The 19,821-nt window shown below is 38.6% G+C and overlaps 1 protein-coding gene across 2 annotated transcripts in view; it reads left to right on the top strand.

The window, feature by feature from the left end:
* Positions 1-19,821, top strand: part of LOC140121707 (uncharacterized) — a 106,410-nt gene that overhangs the window by 51,413 nt on the left and 35,176 nt on the right. Inside the window, exon 6 of one of the 2 annotated variants that reach the window (XM_072141679.1) lies at positions 11,283-11,399. The exons of the other annotated variant lie outside the window; for it this stretch is intronic. Coding sequence (XP_071997780.1) covers positions 11,283-11,399 — 117 coding nt within the window. The remainder of the gene's footprint in view (positions 1-11,282; positions 11,400-19,821) is intronic. 2 annotated transcript variants of the gene reach the window in all.

The raw sequence follows: 19,821 nt of genomic DNA, 5'->3' as shown, positions 1-19,821 counted from the left end.
TCGTAGTTTAACTTTTCATAGATTTTGATTTCATCAACTAAAGCCAGCTAGTGTATAGAGTTTGGGTTCAGATTCATCCAATTACGAGCAATCAGTATTTTTTATATTTAGAAAAACTTATAGATTATAGCTTTTGAATATTTGACCAGGTTGGCAAGTTTTCATTAAGAAGATCATTTAATACCAACACATTAATCGATAAGGGCGAAGGAAATTTCAATCTATCTTAGGTAATTTTTGGCAAGAGGTTTACTCTAAGACAGGAAAACTCCAACACATACATGTAAAAATAAAAAAGTTATACATTTTTGAAGGTGGGGGGTGAAAAATAAAAAAAAAACAGGGCCAGGTCCTTAAGGGGTATTAAGTTTTTTCTTTTCCACATATTTTTAATTTTTTTTTAAATTTGTACTTGTGATGCTTGAGGGTCAATGCCCACAATCAGAGTTATCTGATTAGAGGAAGGTGTCAACTATGATGTGCAGCTGACAACCGCAGCTTCTGGCATTGACACTGCTTGTAAGCTGGTGGCAGGAACTGGACGTAACAGTAAAGCAGTTTTTAGGAAGTCAATTCCTGCAAAAAAGGATTAAAGGCCAGGAAAACAATTATAACATTACACAAAAAATATATGTGCTTTTTGCTCTGTTTTTAACAAGAACCACCAGAAAAAACTCAACAAAATGTAAATGATCCTTAATAGTTCACCCAAAAATTCTATTTGAAGCTTTTGATAGAACCATCACTACAAAGAACCAATAGTAAAACCTTTTTCATATTTGGCCAATATGCATTTATTCATTCATATTAATAGCTTTATAAAATATCAAACTAGGAATGTAACATCGGATTTCTATATTAACACATCATATACAATGTTAGTATATGAATAATACTTTTATTTTGCAGTTCCCACCAATCAAAAGTCAATGTGAAAATTGTTTAGGTGAAAAAAAATTTACCGGATATTTTAAATGTGTGCAAGCTTTTATTGCCATGTGGGCACTTTCTTGTCCAGTTCTGTAAGTGCATATGTGTCTACAAGCAATTATCTCTAATCTTCATATTCCTACTTCTCCTAAATACAAGATAGTTTAATCAAGTAGATAGGAGAAAAATATATTTGTATAAAATGTGCAATGTTTATCCATGTGTTTGTATTGTGGAAATGTTTAGAAAACTGCATTTATATTTCCGATCCCGACTGTAACATAAGCCTGGCACAGCTGGTGTACCCTAATCATTATGCCATTGAACAAATAAATACTTGAGTGTTATGGAATTAAATGAAAACTTCTTATTTTAGGGACTTGAATTTGTTTTGGAGAGTCATATTTTTTTTCTTTTGCTCAGTGTTGGCAAAGAATAAATCTTATGTTTTCAATTATTCGCTCCACTGCATAGGTTTCTAAATGAGATTTTTGATGCAACTTCTGTGTAAAGTTGATTACATTGAATGTTCTGGAAAGAAACAATGACAATGCCATTTCCTCAGAAGCACACAATAGTTTAGAGACAATGAATGCTGCGCATTCAAACAGATTGTATTTTCTGCACCTGGATTTCTACAAAGACCACTCGTGCCTATTGTAGTATATCTGTTTGTCATTTTTTTTAAATGATAAATTATATGGGTGAGGGAACTGTTGAGATCGCACACTGCAGCTTCTGACAGGTGTGAGTAAACTTTTAGTTACAGGAAGTTGTGGATGGAACAATTATTGCATATATTGACGTAGTTACATTATGAAAGGTTGAAGTCATTGCATGAAAATGTAAAATATGTCAATATAAATTTTAGCTTTTCTGAACACAGAAGGCTGAACTTGAACTCTTTTACCTATTGCTTTTTAATACTATTTTGGACATTGCCTAAATCCATTAATCCTTGTAATGTACCTGCTCTATATTGTATAATGACTGCAGGAACTTAACTTGAATTTAGATGCAAATATGGGAGTCAAAGTAAATACAGTAAGCCAAACAATACAAACTAATTTTCTTTTGAGGAGCCCTGCAAATTGGTATATAACGCCTTTTAGTCACCTAAAAAAAATATCTTCATAGTATCATAATTTATATGGTTGAAAAAAGACACTTGTCCATCAAGTTCAACCAGTGAAGGGAAGTGATTGGATGATGAAGGGATTTAGGGGAAACAATTCTATACATAACCATCAATGTTATTTAGGTTTAAAAAGGCATCTAGACCCTTCTTGAAGCTCTCTACTGTCCCTCTTGTAATTAGTGCCTGAGGCAGGCTATTCCACAGATTGACAGTTCTCTAGTTCTATTTATTTATTTTTTAAAATCTTTATTTTCCCAACTCTAAAGCTCTGAGATGAACAGTAGCTCTAGCTAGCCATCATTTTAAAGGATTCATCCTAACAAAAGATTTGGATTTGCTTTAATGTCTAAAATAAAATACAAATTTCTTCTTATTCTATGAACGTATGAAAAGATTTGTTCAACTCTACTTGTGAACAATTATAGGAGATTATTTACAATATGACAATAGTAGATTTTTACATAGAGAATTAAATCATTCAAAATGCTTTATTGGTCTGTCCCATCTCAGGTATTTATAATACAATCATTGTAATTAAAGAAAAAACTTTTACAAATACTTAGCTGTAAGCTCAATGGAAGTAAATGTGGAATGGGTTTTTTCTTGTGAAAACCGGTAAAGCTAAAATGTACAGATTTAATTGAATATTTTTTGTATTTCATGGTCTTTACTTCTGTAGAGCGAAACAGAAAGGTATATGAAAGCTTCCCTCTAGTGAAAGAAAATATGCAAGGGAGCTGGATAAAAGCTTTTGTACTTGATGAAAGCATGATCAGTATTTTAAAGTAAAGTTTCCTGACAATCCAAGTCCTTTTATTTTCATTAGTTTCATTTTGTATCAGGACATAGACAATGATCCCATTTGTAATTTACAATTCAGGAGATTATATTTGCCCTTTCCTCACCCAGATAATTACTTTTATTTATTTTGTTATCTTCTCCTCTTCTTTCATGTTATAAAAGTAATTCTTCGCTTGATACTTTTCCATCATTATTCATGATTTGAAACAATATCTAAAAGCCCAATCTTCTAGACCAGGGCCCATTCTTCAAGGTAGATCAGTTTGTGCGAAAATTTGTTTCCCAGAAGGATAATGTCAAGAACTGTCTGTAATGTGTAACAAATTGGATATCTCTCAATGGGGGGAAAATGTAAATGACATTTCTGTATTATTAGGAATACAACATGTGAAAAAAGCATTTAATATCTGCAATAAAGTAAAACTTTTTTTTTTCTTATTCTCTCCTGTGGAAGGAGGATTCAGATTTGATCAGCAGACTTCTACATATTTTATAGCTTTTCATTTTTTTAAACTGCATTTTCTTCATAAAATATACCTTTTTTTTCCTCTAAGATTTCATTCACGCTTTGCAAGAGCCAGAGCGTTCCGAAGGTTGACAAGTCTTTGTACAAAAAGCTAAAATATTTTATGTGGAATAGGAATAGAAACGAACATAATTTGCATAATGTAAAAATAACTTTCTTGTTCTTCTAGTTTCAATGTACTTTTCCTCTAGCTGTCTATATTAGTGATGTAGGTTTTTTCATCTTTTAATTATTTTATTCTAAATAATTATGCAGTAAGTTCCCCATCTTATTTTAATCTAAAAATGAAAAGTTCTCAGCATACAAAGGTCACATTTCAGTTTGATGTATTGCATTTTGGGTACTTTGCCAGAACCTAACTAACCTGTACTGTGCTACGCCTATAACATGCTTTTTCCAACCAGGCATCCATAATTTAATGTGGTGTTCCTATTCTTAGACTATACAGCTGTTGACACGTTCCACTTCACACAGTAACTCACAGCAGCCTTGCTTGGCTACATCTCAGCGAATCCATGTTTGGTACTCTTTACTCTGTCAGACATCCTGACTCTACCTCCTCAAGCTCCTATAGGGTGCTGCTCTCCTATTGTATTAAAGAAACTGTGTGTGCACCTGCATTGATGTACCCTGTCTTTCAGCAGTCACCTGGGGCTGTGTACTCCAGATGCCCTGCTCTCCAGCACCAGAGAAAATATTTCCAGCTTGTCAAGCCCTGCTGTATGGAGTATTTTCTTCTATTGACTCCCCTTGTTTGACCCTTGGCATGTATTGTGACTTACTTTATGATCCAAGTTTCTCCTTGTGCAACCCCATGTTGTTTCTGATAATGTACCACAACCCTTTGGCTGCTTCCTGATGCAACTTGTACACTGCCCGTCTTAAATTCATGCGGACCTTGACCATTTGCTGATCACTATTTGCCATCCACAGGTATCTCTGCACCCACTGGGCTGGCTGCTATTCTCACTGGAGCCACCACAAGAGGATGCTGTCTTGAAATCTCCTGACATTGTAAAGAAAATTATGACCATCCAAAAGATGTTTGCCAAAAATTCATTTATTATCATGTATACAAAGTACAATGGAATATCGGTACAACGTGGTCTCGGTGAAGCCGCGAATGCAGTGTGATTGCAAGCAATGGGCTGCTACTAAAATGAAGATTGGGAGATAAATGAATTTTTGGCAACTATCATTTGGATGGTCATAATTTTCTTTATGATGTCTGGTGAATACTGAAGAGTGAGGGGCTTCAGTGATAGACCTCTGTTCACACTGCAAAGTAAAGGGAGCTAATTTCATGTTTTGATAATTGATGGCCTGCAATCTCCCCAAATCAAAAGGCAAAAAAATTCCCGCTTGCTATAGATAATTTGGAGAAAGAACTCTGAAATGCAAAATCTTCAGTCTTTCATGTTAATTACCTACAATACAGTATTAAAGACATTTCGTAAACTTTATTAGTTTATTAGAGCTTTACACATAAACAATACTATACACATGTATTATTTATTTTGAATTTTTAAGATGTTGTTCAAAACCATAAAGATAGGTCATCAACAGAAGGATGGATTCCAACAACTAGCGGAAGTCTAACACCCATCAATTAGCACTTGCACAGTGTTTGGAGACATTACTAGACCTCTTCATATGTGTTAGTGTAGTTCCTATTGAAATAGTGGGAACTCAGCTGCAATAGATCACTACACAGTGTTCTGGCTCTGCACACTGTGCAGGTGCATTTGTTGATTCTTCTAATAAGATGTATTTTAGCAGTATTTTTGGAGTTAAGGTCTTTAGTGAATTTGACACTTTTAAAGCAAAAGTTGCAAAAAGGCTCCAAAAGGGTGAAGATGTGGTTTTGCACCTTTTGGAATCTAATGATAACTCTGAGAACACTGCAGAAAACTTGAAAGTGTCAACATTTGAAAGCATTCTTTTAGGTGCAATAGATGTTGCAAAAGTGCAGAAAAATTAACAAAAGTGGAAATTTGAAAATCCTTCCTGCTCTTGATATGATGGTAAATAATTTCTCCAGGCAAAGACAATTGGCAGAAGGGGTGGTTTGTTTATATTAGCTGTAGCCACACCTCTTGACACTCTTTAGGTGGCTCTAGAGAATAGCCCATCTTGAATAAAATCCAGGACCTTAGATAAGGTCTTGCTTCTCAATGAGAGGTCATAGGATCAGGGTTCAGGTCGCATTGAATCCATCTTGATCCGTGGATTCGGTACCACCAGAGAGAGATGGGGATCCTCCCTCCAAGGACAGGAAACCTGAGCATAAAAAGAGGCTCCTCCCACTCCACCTCAGTTTGGTTTCCTGTCCTTGGAAGGAGACCTGAGCACCCCGTGATGAAGGTGTCCCTGCGGTGTCTCATTTACCCTTCTCCATGAAAGGAGTGTGGGACGCCGTCAGTTCTATCCTCCGGTGTGGCGATGAGGATCGTGGTGCTTCCTCCCTCTGTACGCGCGGGACATCTACCCGTAAGGCGCACCATAGAGAGTGCAAAATTTGCGCTCATAAACTCCCTTCCAGTTATGAAAAAGCCACCTGTAACACCTGTATTGGCAAGATCTTAACTGAGGAATCTGCCGTTTGGATGGAATCATTAAGGAGCGCGTTTAGAGATGAAGTCCAAAAGGCCAAAGAGTTGTCTTATCCTAACCCCCCCCCCCCCCCCCCCCGTTCACTCAGGAACAGCCAGGCACCTCCGCGGCAGTATAACTCGTCAGGATGACTATGGACAATGAGGACAAAAAGCAACCTAAGTCCGTTCAGGATATTATGTTTGAAGGCCTTAAGGAAAGGCGTAAATTGTCTTTTCCCCTTCATGAGACAGTGTCATCCCTGATACAGAAAGGATGGCAGAAAACAGATAAAAAATCGTATATTCCTAGATCAGTCAAGAGGAAGTATCCCTTTGACTCGGATGTATCCAGTACATGGGGCTCTGCCTCTAAGGTGGATGCGTCTGTAGTGAAGGTCAGTCGCAGGTCATCTCTCCCGTTTGAAGATCTAGGTTCCCTCAGAGATCCTATGGATAAGAAAATTAAAAAGTTTTCTCAAAAGGTCTTGGGATTCGGCTACCTCGGCCTTTAAGCTTAATATTGCAGCCGCTTGTGTTTCCCATTCTATGTTGTTTTGGTTAAATCAACTAGAAACTGATATTTGAAATAAGGTACCGAGGGATGCCCTAGCTTTGTCGGTTTCTAATGTACAGAAGGGAGCTGCCTTTTTAGCAGACTCCTCTGTCGATGCACTTAGACTCGCCTCTCGTTCATCAGCATTGTCCAATTCTGCCAGAAGAGCCCTCTGGCTAAAAAACTGGCCAGAGGACATAGGGTCTAGAAATAGACGATGTGGAATCCCTTGTGATGGGAAGTTGTTATTCGGGAAAGTGTTGGAAGAGTTATTGGAAAATGTCTCCGAGTAGGGGAGCAGAAAGGAATCAGAATTTCAGGCCCTTTCAAAAGAACAGAGGACTCCTGTTTAATCAGTCCAGAGACCCCAAGCGTCAGAGGCCAAATGCCTTATGACACCAGAGCCCCCGTAGGGGGAAGACTGGCCCACTTCTTCAAAGCCTGGTCGGAAATATCAGGGAGCAAGTGGGTGTTACAGACAATTCAGAAGGGCGTCTCGATGGAATGTCTCTCTCCTCCTCCCTCTCGATTAATCATCACGTAACCCGCTTCCAAAGAAAACAAAGAAGCGATGATTACCGAAGTGCGGACCCTGGTCCAGAAAAAGGTACTGTGTCAGGTTCCTCCTGCCGAACAGGGCCAGGGATTTTACTCAAGTCTATTCCTGGTAAAAAAAAATAAAAACGGGGGGTTCATTAAGGGTCATTTTGAATCTAAAGCCCCTAAACAAATTCCTGGTTGTTCCAAAGTTCAAGATGGAAACCCTGAAATCAGCAGTAAACCTGTTGTTCCCCGATTGCTTCACGGCCTCTATAGACCTAGCCGATGCTTATTACCACATCCCCATACATCAGGACTTTCAGAGATAATCGAGTCAGGAGGTACAAAATAAGCTAGGGACATGGTTAGACTCCCAAAGATGGAGGACCTTTCTTCCAGTAGAAAAAGTAGAAAAAATAAGATCACTGGTGCTAGAGGTAAAACGAAATCCCCTGATTTCCTTAAGAAAAAGGGTATGTCTCTTCTGGGTCTTTTTTCAGCCGCCATCCCTGCTGTTCCCTGGGCTCAGTTCCACTCAAGAAGTCTACAGAATTTTCTTCTAGAAAAGTGGCCTCCTTAGAAGTAAAAGTTCTCCTCCCTATAAAAATCTTAAACTCCCTAGATTGGTGGTTAAACGTGAGAAATCTAGAGGTTGGTCTTTCTTGGAACCCCAGTCAAGACAGGCTAATCACGACGGATGCCAGTCCGTGGGGGTGGGGGGCCACATAGAGAATCAGTTTTTTCAGGGTACTTGGGATGTGGCAGAAAGGGACCTGTTGTCAAACAAAAAATAACTATTAGCAGTCTTAAAAGCCCTGATGCAAGCACTTCCTCTATTACAGGGACATGGGGTGGCCGTGATGTCGGACAACACTACAGCAGTTGCCTATATCAACAGACAGGGCGGCACAAGAAATTCAATCCTTATGTTCATAGCCACTCAGATCCTAGCCTTGGCAGAGACCTTTTTTACATCTCTAAAAGGGATTCAAGAGGTGTAGAAAATGTTTCGGCAGACTTTTTAAGTCTAGAGACCCTATATCAAGGGGAATGGGAACTGAGTCAGTCAGTATTTCGGAAGATAGTCAGGCTTTGGGGTTGTCACTGATAGATCTTTTTGCCACAAGGAGAAATCGCAAGGTAGAAATTTTTTTTTCCCTCAACAGGGACCTTCCTTTAGCATCTGCATCTGACGGCATGACTATTGAGAGGATGATTCTCCAAAAGCAAGGTTTGTCTCATGAGGTGATTTCCACTCTACAGAAGAGTAGGAAACCAGTAACATATAAGATCTATCATAGAATTTGGAATGCTTACTTTTCCTTTTCTGGTTAGGACCCAGAGCGGTTGGCTCAGCCTAATGTTAGTCAAATCCTTGAGTTCCTGCAGAAAGGCCTAGAGAAGGGTCTCAAGCCAGCTACTCTTAAGGTTCAGGTTTCAGCTCTAGGAGACTTATTTGATCAGGAGTTAGCCAAACATCCATGGATTTCCAGATTTATTAGGGCAGCAGGTAGAATTCGGCCCACAATTAGGAGTAAGGTGATTCCCTGGGTTCTGTCAATGGTCCTAAAGATTTTGTCAGGCCCTCCGTTTGAGCCATTGGAAAGTATTTCTATAAAGCTTCTCACACTTAAGACCGTTTTTCTTACAGCCATCTCCTCAGCAAGAAGGGTAGGCGAAATGGCAGCTTTGTCCTATAAACATCCATATTGTAGAGTCTTGGATGACAGGGTTATCCTTAGACCAGACCCCGGGTTCCTTCCTAACGTAGTATCCGATTTCCATAGATCTCAGGACATCATCCTTCTGTAGTAACCCCAAGACAGAGGAGGAGAGGGCTTTTCATTGTCTTGATGTTAGGAGTATTGTACAGTATTTGGATGCTACTTCTAGGTGGAGGAAATCAGATAGCTTATTCATTTTCTTTTCAGAAAAGAATAAGGGGAATAAAGCATCTTCCACAGCCATCGCTAGATGGATTAAAGTGACCATTCAGATGGGCTATGAGATTTTCGGAAGTTCCTGTCCCGGACGGCATCCGTGCTCATTCAACTAGATCATTAGCTACGTCATGGGCCGAGTGTAGGGATGCTACGCTGGAACAAATGTGCCAGGCAGCCACCTGGTCTACCCCTCACACTTTCCTTAAACACTATAGGGTGGATGTGATGGGTTCTTCTTCTCTTTCATTTGGAAGAAAAGTCTTATCCTCTATTATCCCCCCTAAATGTTTGTGATTTCTCTGCAATTCTCTCTGGTGGTGCCGTCGTGATGAAGGGGAAAACAATGAATTACTCTTACCGGTAATGTTGTTTCCTCAAGTCACGACGTCACCTGCTATTCCCACCCGGTGCTACTTTTTTGTGTGGTGTTGGTTCACGGGTATCGCAAAAAAAAAAAAAAAAAAGGCATTAAGAAGATAGATAGATGGATATAGATATAGATATATATTATGCCGAATGAATATGTGTATATGTTTTTGTCTACTAACTAAACGGCTCTTCCAAGAATATCTCTGTAACCAAACTGAGGTGGAGTAGGAGGAGCCTCTTTTTATGTTCAGGTTTCCTGTCCTTGGAGGGTGGTTCCCTATCTCTCTCTGGTGGTGCCATTGTGATTTGAGGAAACAACATTAACGGTAAGAGTAATTCATTGTTTTTTTTATGGCTCTGACACTTTTTTTCAGAGAGTTCCCTCCACTTTTTACAAACTGAGTTACTTGGTCCCCCTCCCCCAACAGAGTAAATTACACCTCTGCAGCGTGTCTTCCTGATTTTAAAGGGGTTTTCCCACCAATCAATTTAGGCCCTATACACAGGATAGGGCCTAACTTGCTAATTGGTGGTGGTGTCAGTGATGAGACCCCATAGAATACGAGAACAGGGGGTTCGTAAAGTATAGAATAGATGTCCAAGCTCCTCCATTACACCTGACATTGCCTTTCTTTGTGTATGATTGTTTATCTATGGTCATGCTTTGTTTTTTTTTTCCTTAATTGTTTTGCTGAAAATGTAATAAAAATACAATTAAAAAAAAAAAAACAGGGGTCCGGGGTAGCTCTGTCAGATCCCTTTTCGCTCCCAGAGATAAATGGAGCCGACAGCCACATATGTCCATTCTGCTCCATTCATCTCTGATGGAGATTAACTTGTTTGGTGGGAAAACCCCTTTACTTGCGTTATTCAGATAAGGCTGGGGAAAGTGACGTGTACTGGCACGTTGAACCCTCTCCCCCTGGATGTAAGGTCTATACTTTCATCACGGTGGGGTATTTTAACAGGCTTAACTATATTAAAATAATTTCTTCACACATACTTCCTTAAAAAAGGTATATTGTATCAGTATTGTGCATAGGCTGTATAAAGGGTGGTAAAATGCTAATCCTTTGCTTTCCTGTTCAAGTTCTTTCATTTACAATAACTGCAGATTAAACAAAAGCAGACTGCCACCTGTATATAACATAAAAGCTTTATACCTAACCTTAGTTCCGATATTTGCATAAAGTCTATAATCTAATCAGTACATGCAACATCCATTTGAGAAGTTAGTAGCGTGAAATTACTGAAATATTGCAAAGCCATATATTTTGTGCTCCACTTCACAAATTATCCGAAGATCATACAGGGAGCAGAACTGTGGAAACATGAAGTTCAGAAGTGTTTTCTGTACATGAAATTTGTTGCTTAAGAAAACTCCCATGTGACTACTTCCTTAGATTGTGATATAGTCTTTATAAGGAAGTACCATATATACTTGAGTATAAGCTTAGTTTTTCAGCACATGAAAATGTGCTGAAAACCCAAACTCTGCTTATACTCGAGTAATAAAAAAATAGGTTTTACCAGGTTTTTGTGGTAAAATTAGGGGCCTCTGCTTATACTTGGGTCGGCTTATACTCGAGTATATACGGTGTATATAAAAGAAATGTTACATTTTGCAAAAAACATCCTTATAGTTACATGTTATAGTTACATGGTACTGGGGCTATTAAAATTGTTTTTTAAATGTGTTTTGAAACACTTTATTGTACTTACACAGTAGAATCAATTCTTACAAAACACAAACTACATTTTTTGATTCTTTGTACATGTACATCACATTCTTTCAAGACTGTAACATTTTCCCCATTCGCAATAGACTAATAGACTGAACATATTTTTCTTATTTATCAAGTAAAACTATTTTTAACATTGTCTATAGAAAACCGCAGTAGTAATTCAGAAATTTCAGATATAAATGGTTTCAGTCCAGAGAATGTAATAGTTGACAAGAAGCTGCCTACGGATTACAGCTCACATCAAGTCTGGCATTACCCAGGTATGAAAGTGAAGCTTGAAAAAGTTTTGCTACATCAATTTTCTGTAAATTGTTCAAATAAATAGCAATATAGTACATACCATAAAATAGCTTTATAACACAGCAGTTGAATGTTAGATTTTTTTTTGTTAAGAAAAATAGAACAAGAAAACATGGTCTCTCACATAAAATGTAGCAGAACAAAACTTGATTAGCTGTACTTTTTTTGGATTCAAATACTTGCGGACAATGTGCATATATAATCCTTTTTTTAAAAAAATCTTGGTCAGAGACCCTAACACTAGTTCCTGGTATGTAACACATGGACAAAAGATAAAATGTGAAGCCAATAGATTGCCACAAAGAATTGAGGCAGTTCTGAAGGCAAAAGGGGGTCCAACCCGTTACTAGCATGGTGTACCTAATAAAGTGGCCGTTGAGTGTATAATTTAGTTATAAAAAAACTAAGACATTTGATGCAGTACTGACTACATCAGGGGTGTCATCTCTTTTAGAGAAGTCTGTAATTAATACCAAACTGTGCCTTGTCCCAAACCACCATTGGAATTCACATGTGCACCATCTTACACACCCATTCAGAGTTCCAAACATATGCTAATATAATACCTTCTTTCTGCACAAAGTTTGATAAAATTATGTAAAAAAGAACACAGTAAGGCTATGATGGTTGCCATCTAGGTTGTGTCAGGCTGTATGTCAGGAACCACATCTTTGTAGTCAAAGGCAAGTTAGAGTCGTCATGTTTATCAAGGTTTGGAAAAGAAAGATTAATGCAGGTTCTATCTTGCTGAAAATCTTTTTGCTCAGGTAATTTCTTGTTAAGAAGGTAGTTTTAATCACCAGAGACAAATGCAACCAAGTGACCATGGCCAACAGATTTATACTGGGGCCTCACCTCTATTGGAAAAAAGTGTTTGCACTTGCATGTGAAAGTATGTCCATCCACAAGCCAAGTTTAACCTCATTTTTTTAAGTAATATGCAATATGTTATCACAACCTTTTTTCTACACAGTCCAAACACAGGAATAATGTGTTTTGCTAACTTTGTAAGGTTTACTGTTTTTATGTATGCTTACACCCAGAAACGTGTTGAAATTTGCCCAGTGTGACTACTCGGTGATATCTAACTTCCACAGCGCATCATCAGTTTTAGCCTCAGTGAGAGACAGCACATATTATTTAAGATAGCTTTATGCAGGAATATAGAATTATATTTTGAAAATCTATAGCTGCAGAACAAAATATACAATTTTTGAAGCTCTTACTAATGGATAAATGGAAGCAAGGGTTTGGGCCTTTATGCTTGTCTGTACATTTTTTAAAGTTTTATTTATGCATTGTCAAAGGAGATATTTTTTATTAACATTTGAATTCTGTGAGGTTGCCCTTTTTCATTCCAAGTACATCTAAGGCCCCTTCCACACTTGCGTTGCAGATCACGTCACAGTTTGATCAGCGTGCGATCAGTGTTTGGCAGAGTTCAATCAGTTTTCAGTCAGAGTTTGTTCAGTGTCTCAGTTTTTCACGTGCGTTTTCAATGCAATCTCAATGCGTTTTTCACATGCAGGCAATGCGCGTGAAAGGACTCAGGACTGAGCTCTTTTCTATGGCAATTGCTGCGTGAAAAACACATTGCACTTACATTGCACTTGCGTGTGTGCAATGCGTTTTCTATGCATCTCCATAGACTTGTATGGTGCGTTTTTCACGTGACTTGCAAAAGTAGAGCAGGCTGAGATTTCAACGCGCGTGAAAAAAAAAGTCTGAAAAGACCCATTGATTACAATGGGTCAGAGTGCAATGCAAGTTCTGCACGTCAAAAGCTGTGCAATGGGTAACCAGTGGAGAGAGGCAGAGGAGAAGCGAAAGACCGATGGACTTAAGGTTAGATTGGAGGGGCGTTTGAGCACTATTTGTGAGACCAAAGAGAAGAATGTTGCAGTAGTCCAAGTGGGAGATGATGAAGGCATAGACTAGTAATTTTGTAGAAACTGTCTTGAGGAAGGGACAGATGCAAGAGATGTTTTTAGATGGAGGCTGCAGGTTGCAGTAAGGGTCTGTGTATGAGGCTTAAATGATTGGGCAGAGTCGCAGATGATTCAAAGACAGACTTTAGGGTCTGTGGTAAGTGTGGAGCCATGGAATATGACTGTTAGGTCTGGTGGTAGGGAAGTGGGGGAAATATTGAGAGTTCAGTTTTGTCTATGTTGACTTTTAGAAAACAGGAAAAGGAGGAGGATATGGCTTATGGACACTCTGCAATTCTGGCTAGAAGAGAGGGGATATCTGGACCAGAAATATAGATAGGTGTGTCATCTGCATACGAGTGGTATTGAAAGCCATGAGATTTAATGAGCCGTCTTATGCCAGAGGTGTAGTTGGAGAAGAGTAGGGGTTACAGGACAGAGGTATGCTAACAGAGATGGGGCAAGGTGAAGAGGTAATATGAGTTCCAGGAGAGGGCCAGGTCAGTGATGCCAAGAAAACATAGGGGCAGATTTATCAAGCTGTCTGAAAGTCAGAATATTTCTAGTTGCCCATGGCAACCAATCACAGCTCAGCTTTCATTTTACCAGTGCTCATGAATATTTTAAAGGGGAGCTTTGATTGCTTTCCATGGGCAACTAGAAATATTCTGACTTTCAGACAGCTTGATAAATCTGCCCCATTGTTTCTGCAGTAGGAGGGAATGGTCAACAGTCTCAAAGGCAGATGACCAATGAAGAAGGAGGAGAACAGAATAGTGGTGTTTTGATTGGTTCAAAAGCCAGATTGCAGTTTGTCAAAGATTGAGTTGAAGGAAATGTAGGACGATAGTTGTAGATGGACACGTTGTTCTAGGAGTTTTTAAATAAAATGGAAGTAGTGAGAGAGGGCAATAGTTCAGCTGAGTAAATGAGTCCAGATATGGCTTCTTTGGAATGGGTGTGACCGTTGCATGTTTAAAGGAAGATGGAACAATACCAGTGGATACAGAAAGGTTAAAGAGATGAGTTAAAGCTGGGATGAGCACAGTGAAGAGGTCTGAGATAAGATGCTATGGAATTGGGCAAAGTCCACAAGTAGCGAGGTGTGTGATTGACAGACTGGAGAAAACTTTCTTGTCAGTATGGGAAGAGAAGTGGGAAGATGACTGAACTTACTCTATCTGTTCCGTACATATAACCAAGAGCAGACTTTCACTTTAATAAATATTAAATTAAATTCATAAACTTATAACAAAAATTACATTCACACATAAACCCCGATAAACGTGCTTGCATCTGGGAAGTAACATGTGTATTGCCTTGTGAATTACTCAAATTGTGAAGCTACATGAAGCCCTTTCCTTGAAACCTCCCATTATTTTTGTAAAAATGTAGGGCACAGATTCACTGAATTTCAGTAGTTCAGTGCAAAACTGACCTCAAGACTAAAATTGTGACTTTCATCATATATTTAATGTCAGAAACAACTGTAAAATATATGATAAATCTTCTTAATTTTTCATGATATTCAAGAAACTTACTGAGTCTTTTTCTAAATTGGAAGGATGATGTTTAACATGGACTTGCTTAGGAGATCAAATTAATATTTTTATCCTTCTGTTGTCTGTTGCCTAAATTTTTTTTTAATCCCTTACCAACATGTGACGTAGTATTACGTCACACGCCAGGTGCAGGGAGAGGGCTTACCGGCTGAGCACCTTCCACAGCCGATAAGTCTTTGCTGCATATTGCAGCAACGACTTGCCGTTAACACCTGCGATCGGTGCTAGCACAGATCCTGGGTCTTTACCCGCCCATTGCTACTGCCAGCTGTTTCAAAAAGATGGTGGCGCATGGGCGCTGCCATCTTGCTGAAGATCGTCGCTCCCTGTGAGGTCGTCAGGGAGCAGCGAACCGTCACCATGACAGCCTCCGGTCTGTCGAAGACCCAAGGCTGTCTCGTTTTAATCCCTACATTACGATGTGCTATCAGCACATTGTAATGAATGAGGTGGAAAATCAGGATTGTTCAAACAACCTATGGTTAAAGTTTAATAAAAAAGTTTAAAAAAAAAAGTCTAACAAAAAAAATATAATTCAAATCACCCCCCTTTTCACTAGAACTGATTAGGTATCACCGCATCTGAAAATGCCAGATCTATCAAAATTATTATAATGTTTTTTCACAGCATTTAGCCCCGTAACAGAAAATAGCGCCCAAAGTCGAAAATGGCACTTTGCTATTTTAAAAAATATTTTAAAATTCTATAAAAAGTGAACCAAAGGCCATACCGTCCTAAAAATTATAACATTGAAAACGTCATCACAAGTCGCAAAAAGTGACACCCCCCACAGCTCAGTACACTAAAGTATAAAAAAGTTATTGGCGCCAGAATATGGCAAAATCCAAAAATGTTTGTACAGGAGGTTTTAATTTTTGTAAATGTATGAAAACATTATAAAACCTTTGCAAATTTGGTATCCCCGTAATTGTACCAAGCCAAAGAATAAAGTAGACATGTCGTTTGGGGTGTACAGTGAAATCCGTAAAATCCAAGCCCACAAGAATACGGCGCAAATGCGTCTTTCACCAATTTCACTGCATTTGGATTTTTTTCCCCACTTCCCAGTACACGGCATGGAATATTAAATACCACAATTTTTAAGTGTAATTTGTTACAAAGAAAATAAGCCATAACATAGCTCTGTACATTAAAAAATAAAAAGTTATAGATTTTTGAATGTGGGCAGTAAAAAATGAAGATGCAAAAACGAAAAAAGGCATTGGCAGGAAGGGGTTAAAAGGCAGCAGTTTCAATTTTATACACGGTTAAATACGCACCCCTTTTAAAACCTAAAATCACATCACAGAGGGGAAAAAACTATTAGTGTCTACTATAGGTCAACAGTGCTCTCCATGGGCCTTTATATTCTGAGATTTAAACTGTACCTAAAGCAAAATCTAAAACTGTCAATCTCTGATAAAGACTCATTAGCCATTGATTAAAAAAAAGGATTTGGTGTAGAAGGGTTAAAAAACTGACATTATGTATTGCGATTGAAACTAGATTTTCTTTCTAAAGAGAAGGCTGATAAAAAGAGTTGCTTACTTCCAGATGGGACACGGTGAAAGAAATGATTGCTTTTTTTATGATATATCATCTTTTGTTATTTTATCATGTTTGAGTTGTAGTTTTCCGCTTCTGCTTTGTTTCTTGGCACCTGTTGATGAATACATACTTTAATGCAGTCATTAACAAAACACATGAAAGGAAACTGCAGATGTCTGTACAATATCATCTACACTTTCATCTGTTTATTTTCAATCTGTTTGTTTTTTCCCTACTTTGGAAGACTGAGATTAACATCAAAACATACACAGCTTTATTGCCAGCAACGGCTTCCATAAAAATGAATGTAGTTATCAATATCATATGGACTTTAATTACAATGATTTACATCAAAGAGTGCTCTCTTCCTGTGGCTTCCTTTGTCTATACAGCACATATCTTTGGGACTTTGAATGTGTTATATAAAGTAATGTGGTATATGGTATATTGTATTTTGCATTATCTTATTAAAAAAATAAAAAGTTTTTTTTATAAAGAAGAAATGCATTAGATTTTCATTTTACCCAATTTAAGCCTTAATAAAACCATCAGTTTATTTTTTAAGGATTTATTCTTTTCAGTTACTAAAAACAATTTGACGTTCAGTGGAAGATTGTGTCCCCCACAGATCGCAAAAACGAGGGGTCTGACAGACCCCCTCGTCATTCCATAAGAGTAATAGAGCAGACGACCGTGCCTGACCATCTTGCTTCATTGATCTCTATGGAGCTGACGGAGATCGCCGAGCACGTCCATAGAGATTAATGAAGTAAAAACGGTCACGCGCCACCATCGGATCAGTTAGTCTGAGGAGCGGTGAGGGATCCGTCAGAATCCTCGTTTTCACGGTCTGCAGGGGTCTCAGCACTGAGACTCCCACTGATCAGCAAGTTAGGCCCTAGAAAAAAAATAGCTTGGATGGTATGGAATAACCATGCATAATAATAAACCCCCAATTTTTTTTATATCTTATTGATATAGTTTAAAACACATTTTCAATATGGCAGCTGATACTAAATAACAATATTAGGGATGGACATTGCTTAATAAATAAGCCATGAGTGCAGCCAGAAATGTGAAACTAGTCTATAAAAGCAAAGTACCATACATGATCAATTGAAGCAATGAATCCCAAAAAAAAAATCAAAACTAAAAAATGAGTATAAACATTTCAGAAGGTACATAGATTATACAACTGAAATAATAACCTACTGCTTACTACTTTGGTGTATGAAAAATATCACAAAAACTTGTTACAGTACAACCTAAAGGCAAATGAAAACTCTGGTAATAACAACCTACCTTAAAGCTGGGTTTGCCCACCTTCTGAACACTGCCACATATTTATTGACAATTCTCTTTATTGCAAATACAGGGAGACTATCAAAAGAAAATAATCCCTTAATCCTTTAAGGAAGCAGGGTTTTTTGCTCATTTCTTGCTCTCCACCTTAATCCACCTTAATCCATAACCATATTATTTTTCTGTGTACAGAGCTGTGTGAGGGCTTATTTTGTGTGTAGCAAATTTTACTTCTGTCACATTTATTTATTATCCCATGCCATGTATTGGGAATCTGGAAAAAATATTCCAAATGTGAAAAAATTTGAAAAAAAATCACATTTGCGTCACGTTCTTGTTCGCTCAGTTTTTACGACTTTAACCGTGTACTCCAAATAACATGTTTATTTTGGTTTATTTCTTTGGCTTGGTGCTATCATGGTTATACCAAATTTATATAGGTTTTCTTGTATTTTAACACATTTTCAAAAGTTAAACGGTAGTGTTCGAAAAAGAAAAAAATATTTTTGCCATCTGCTGACGCCAATAACTTTTTGATACTTAGGTGTACGGAGCTGTGTTAGGTGTAATTTTTTGCAAAATGAGCCAACGTTTTCATTGCTACCATTTTGAAGTCTATGTGACATTTTGGTAAATTTTTATTTCATTTTTTATGTGATGTAAAACTGTGTAAAAGCAATAACAGTTTTCATATTTTGATTGGGCATTTTGGGACACGGTGATGCCTATTGTGTCTGTGACTTTACTGTTTTTATTAAATTTTATATCGGCTATAGGGAAATTGGGGTGATTTAACTTTTAAGTTTTTAACTTTTTTAAATTTAAACTTTTTTTAAATTTTTTTTTTAACCCTAGATGGTCTGATCGTTCCTACCATATACTGCAATACTACTGTATTGCAATATATGGGATTTCTGCACAGTATACAATACATTACATTGAGCCACTGTCGAAGACCCAAGCTGTCATTGTAACCAGTCGCCTCCCCCCCAAAGACGTTTGTTGAGCTATGATCGGATCCAAGGTGGTGGTGTCCATGCACTGCCGTCTTTTAGATGCCGCCGGTAAAGCATCGGAGGATGCAAGCACTGACCGCAGTTATTAGCGGTGGGGGTTTGCTGCAATATGCAACAAACCCCCACTGAGTATGAAGAGGGCTCAGCCCGTGAGCCCTCTTTATACAACTCCCCCCCCCCCCCCGCACCTCTGCACCGTATCAAGGGGTTAAGTTGAGTTTTTCATCACAAAAAAAATGTGCTGAAAAATCCCAACTCCGCTTATACACCATTGTATAAAAACCATAAACTTTCATTCTAGGCTTCAGATGCTCCTGCGGCTCTTCTTCCTTCTCTTCACTCCTAACAGAGTTGGCAGAGACGCACCCATGCACTCTTCCCACCAGCACACACTATGAAGCGGCGGCGGTGCTGCTGACATCACAGTGTGCACTCAGGGGTTAAGGGCAGAAGGAAGGGGAGCCCCGGGGAGCATCGCAGTGTCTGAGTATGTAAGTTTATTGTTTTGCACACACACAGGGGCTGCTGGGCATTTCATGAATAAGGGTGCTGCTGGGCATTTCATGAATAAGGGGGCTGCTGGGCATTTCATGAATAAGGGGGCTGCTGGGCATTTCATGAATAAGGGGGCTGCTGGGCATTTCATGAATAAGGGGGCTGCAGGGCATTTCATGAATAAGGGGGCTGCAGGGCATTTCATGAATAAGGGGGCTGCAGGGCATTTCATGAATAAGGGGGCTGCTGGGCATTTCATGAATAAGGGGGCTGCAGGGCATTTCATGAATAAGGGGGCTGCTGGGCATTTCATGAAAAAGAGGGGCTGCAGGGCATTTCATGAATAAGGGGGCTGCAGGGCATTTCATGAATAAGGGGGCTGCAGGGCATTTCATGAATAAGGGGGCTGCTGGGCATTTCATGAAAAAGAGGGGCTGCTGGGCATTTCATGAATAAGAGGCCAGCCTCGGCTTATACTTGAGTTAATAAGTTTTCCCAGTAACTTGTAGTAAAATTGGGGGCCTCGGCTTA

Source organism: Engystomops pustulosus, chromosome 3, assembly GCF_040894005.1.
Source record: "Engystomops pustulosus chromosome 3, aEngPut4.maternal, whole genome shotgun sequence".
In the NCBI taxonomy this organism is placed as follows: Eukaryota; Metazoa; Chordata; class Amphibia; order Anura; family Leptodactylidae; genus Engystomops; species Engystomops pustulosus.
Note: the sequence above shows the minus strand (reverse complement) of the source record. Positions and strands in the feature narration are given on the sequence as shown.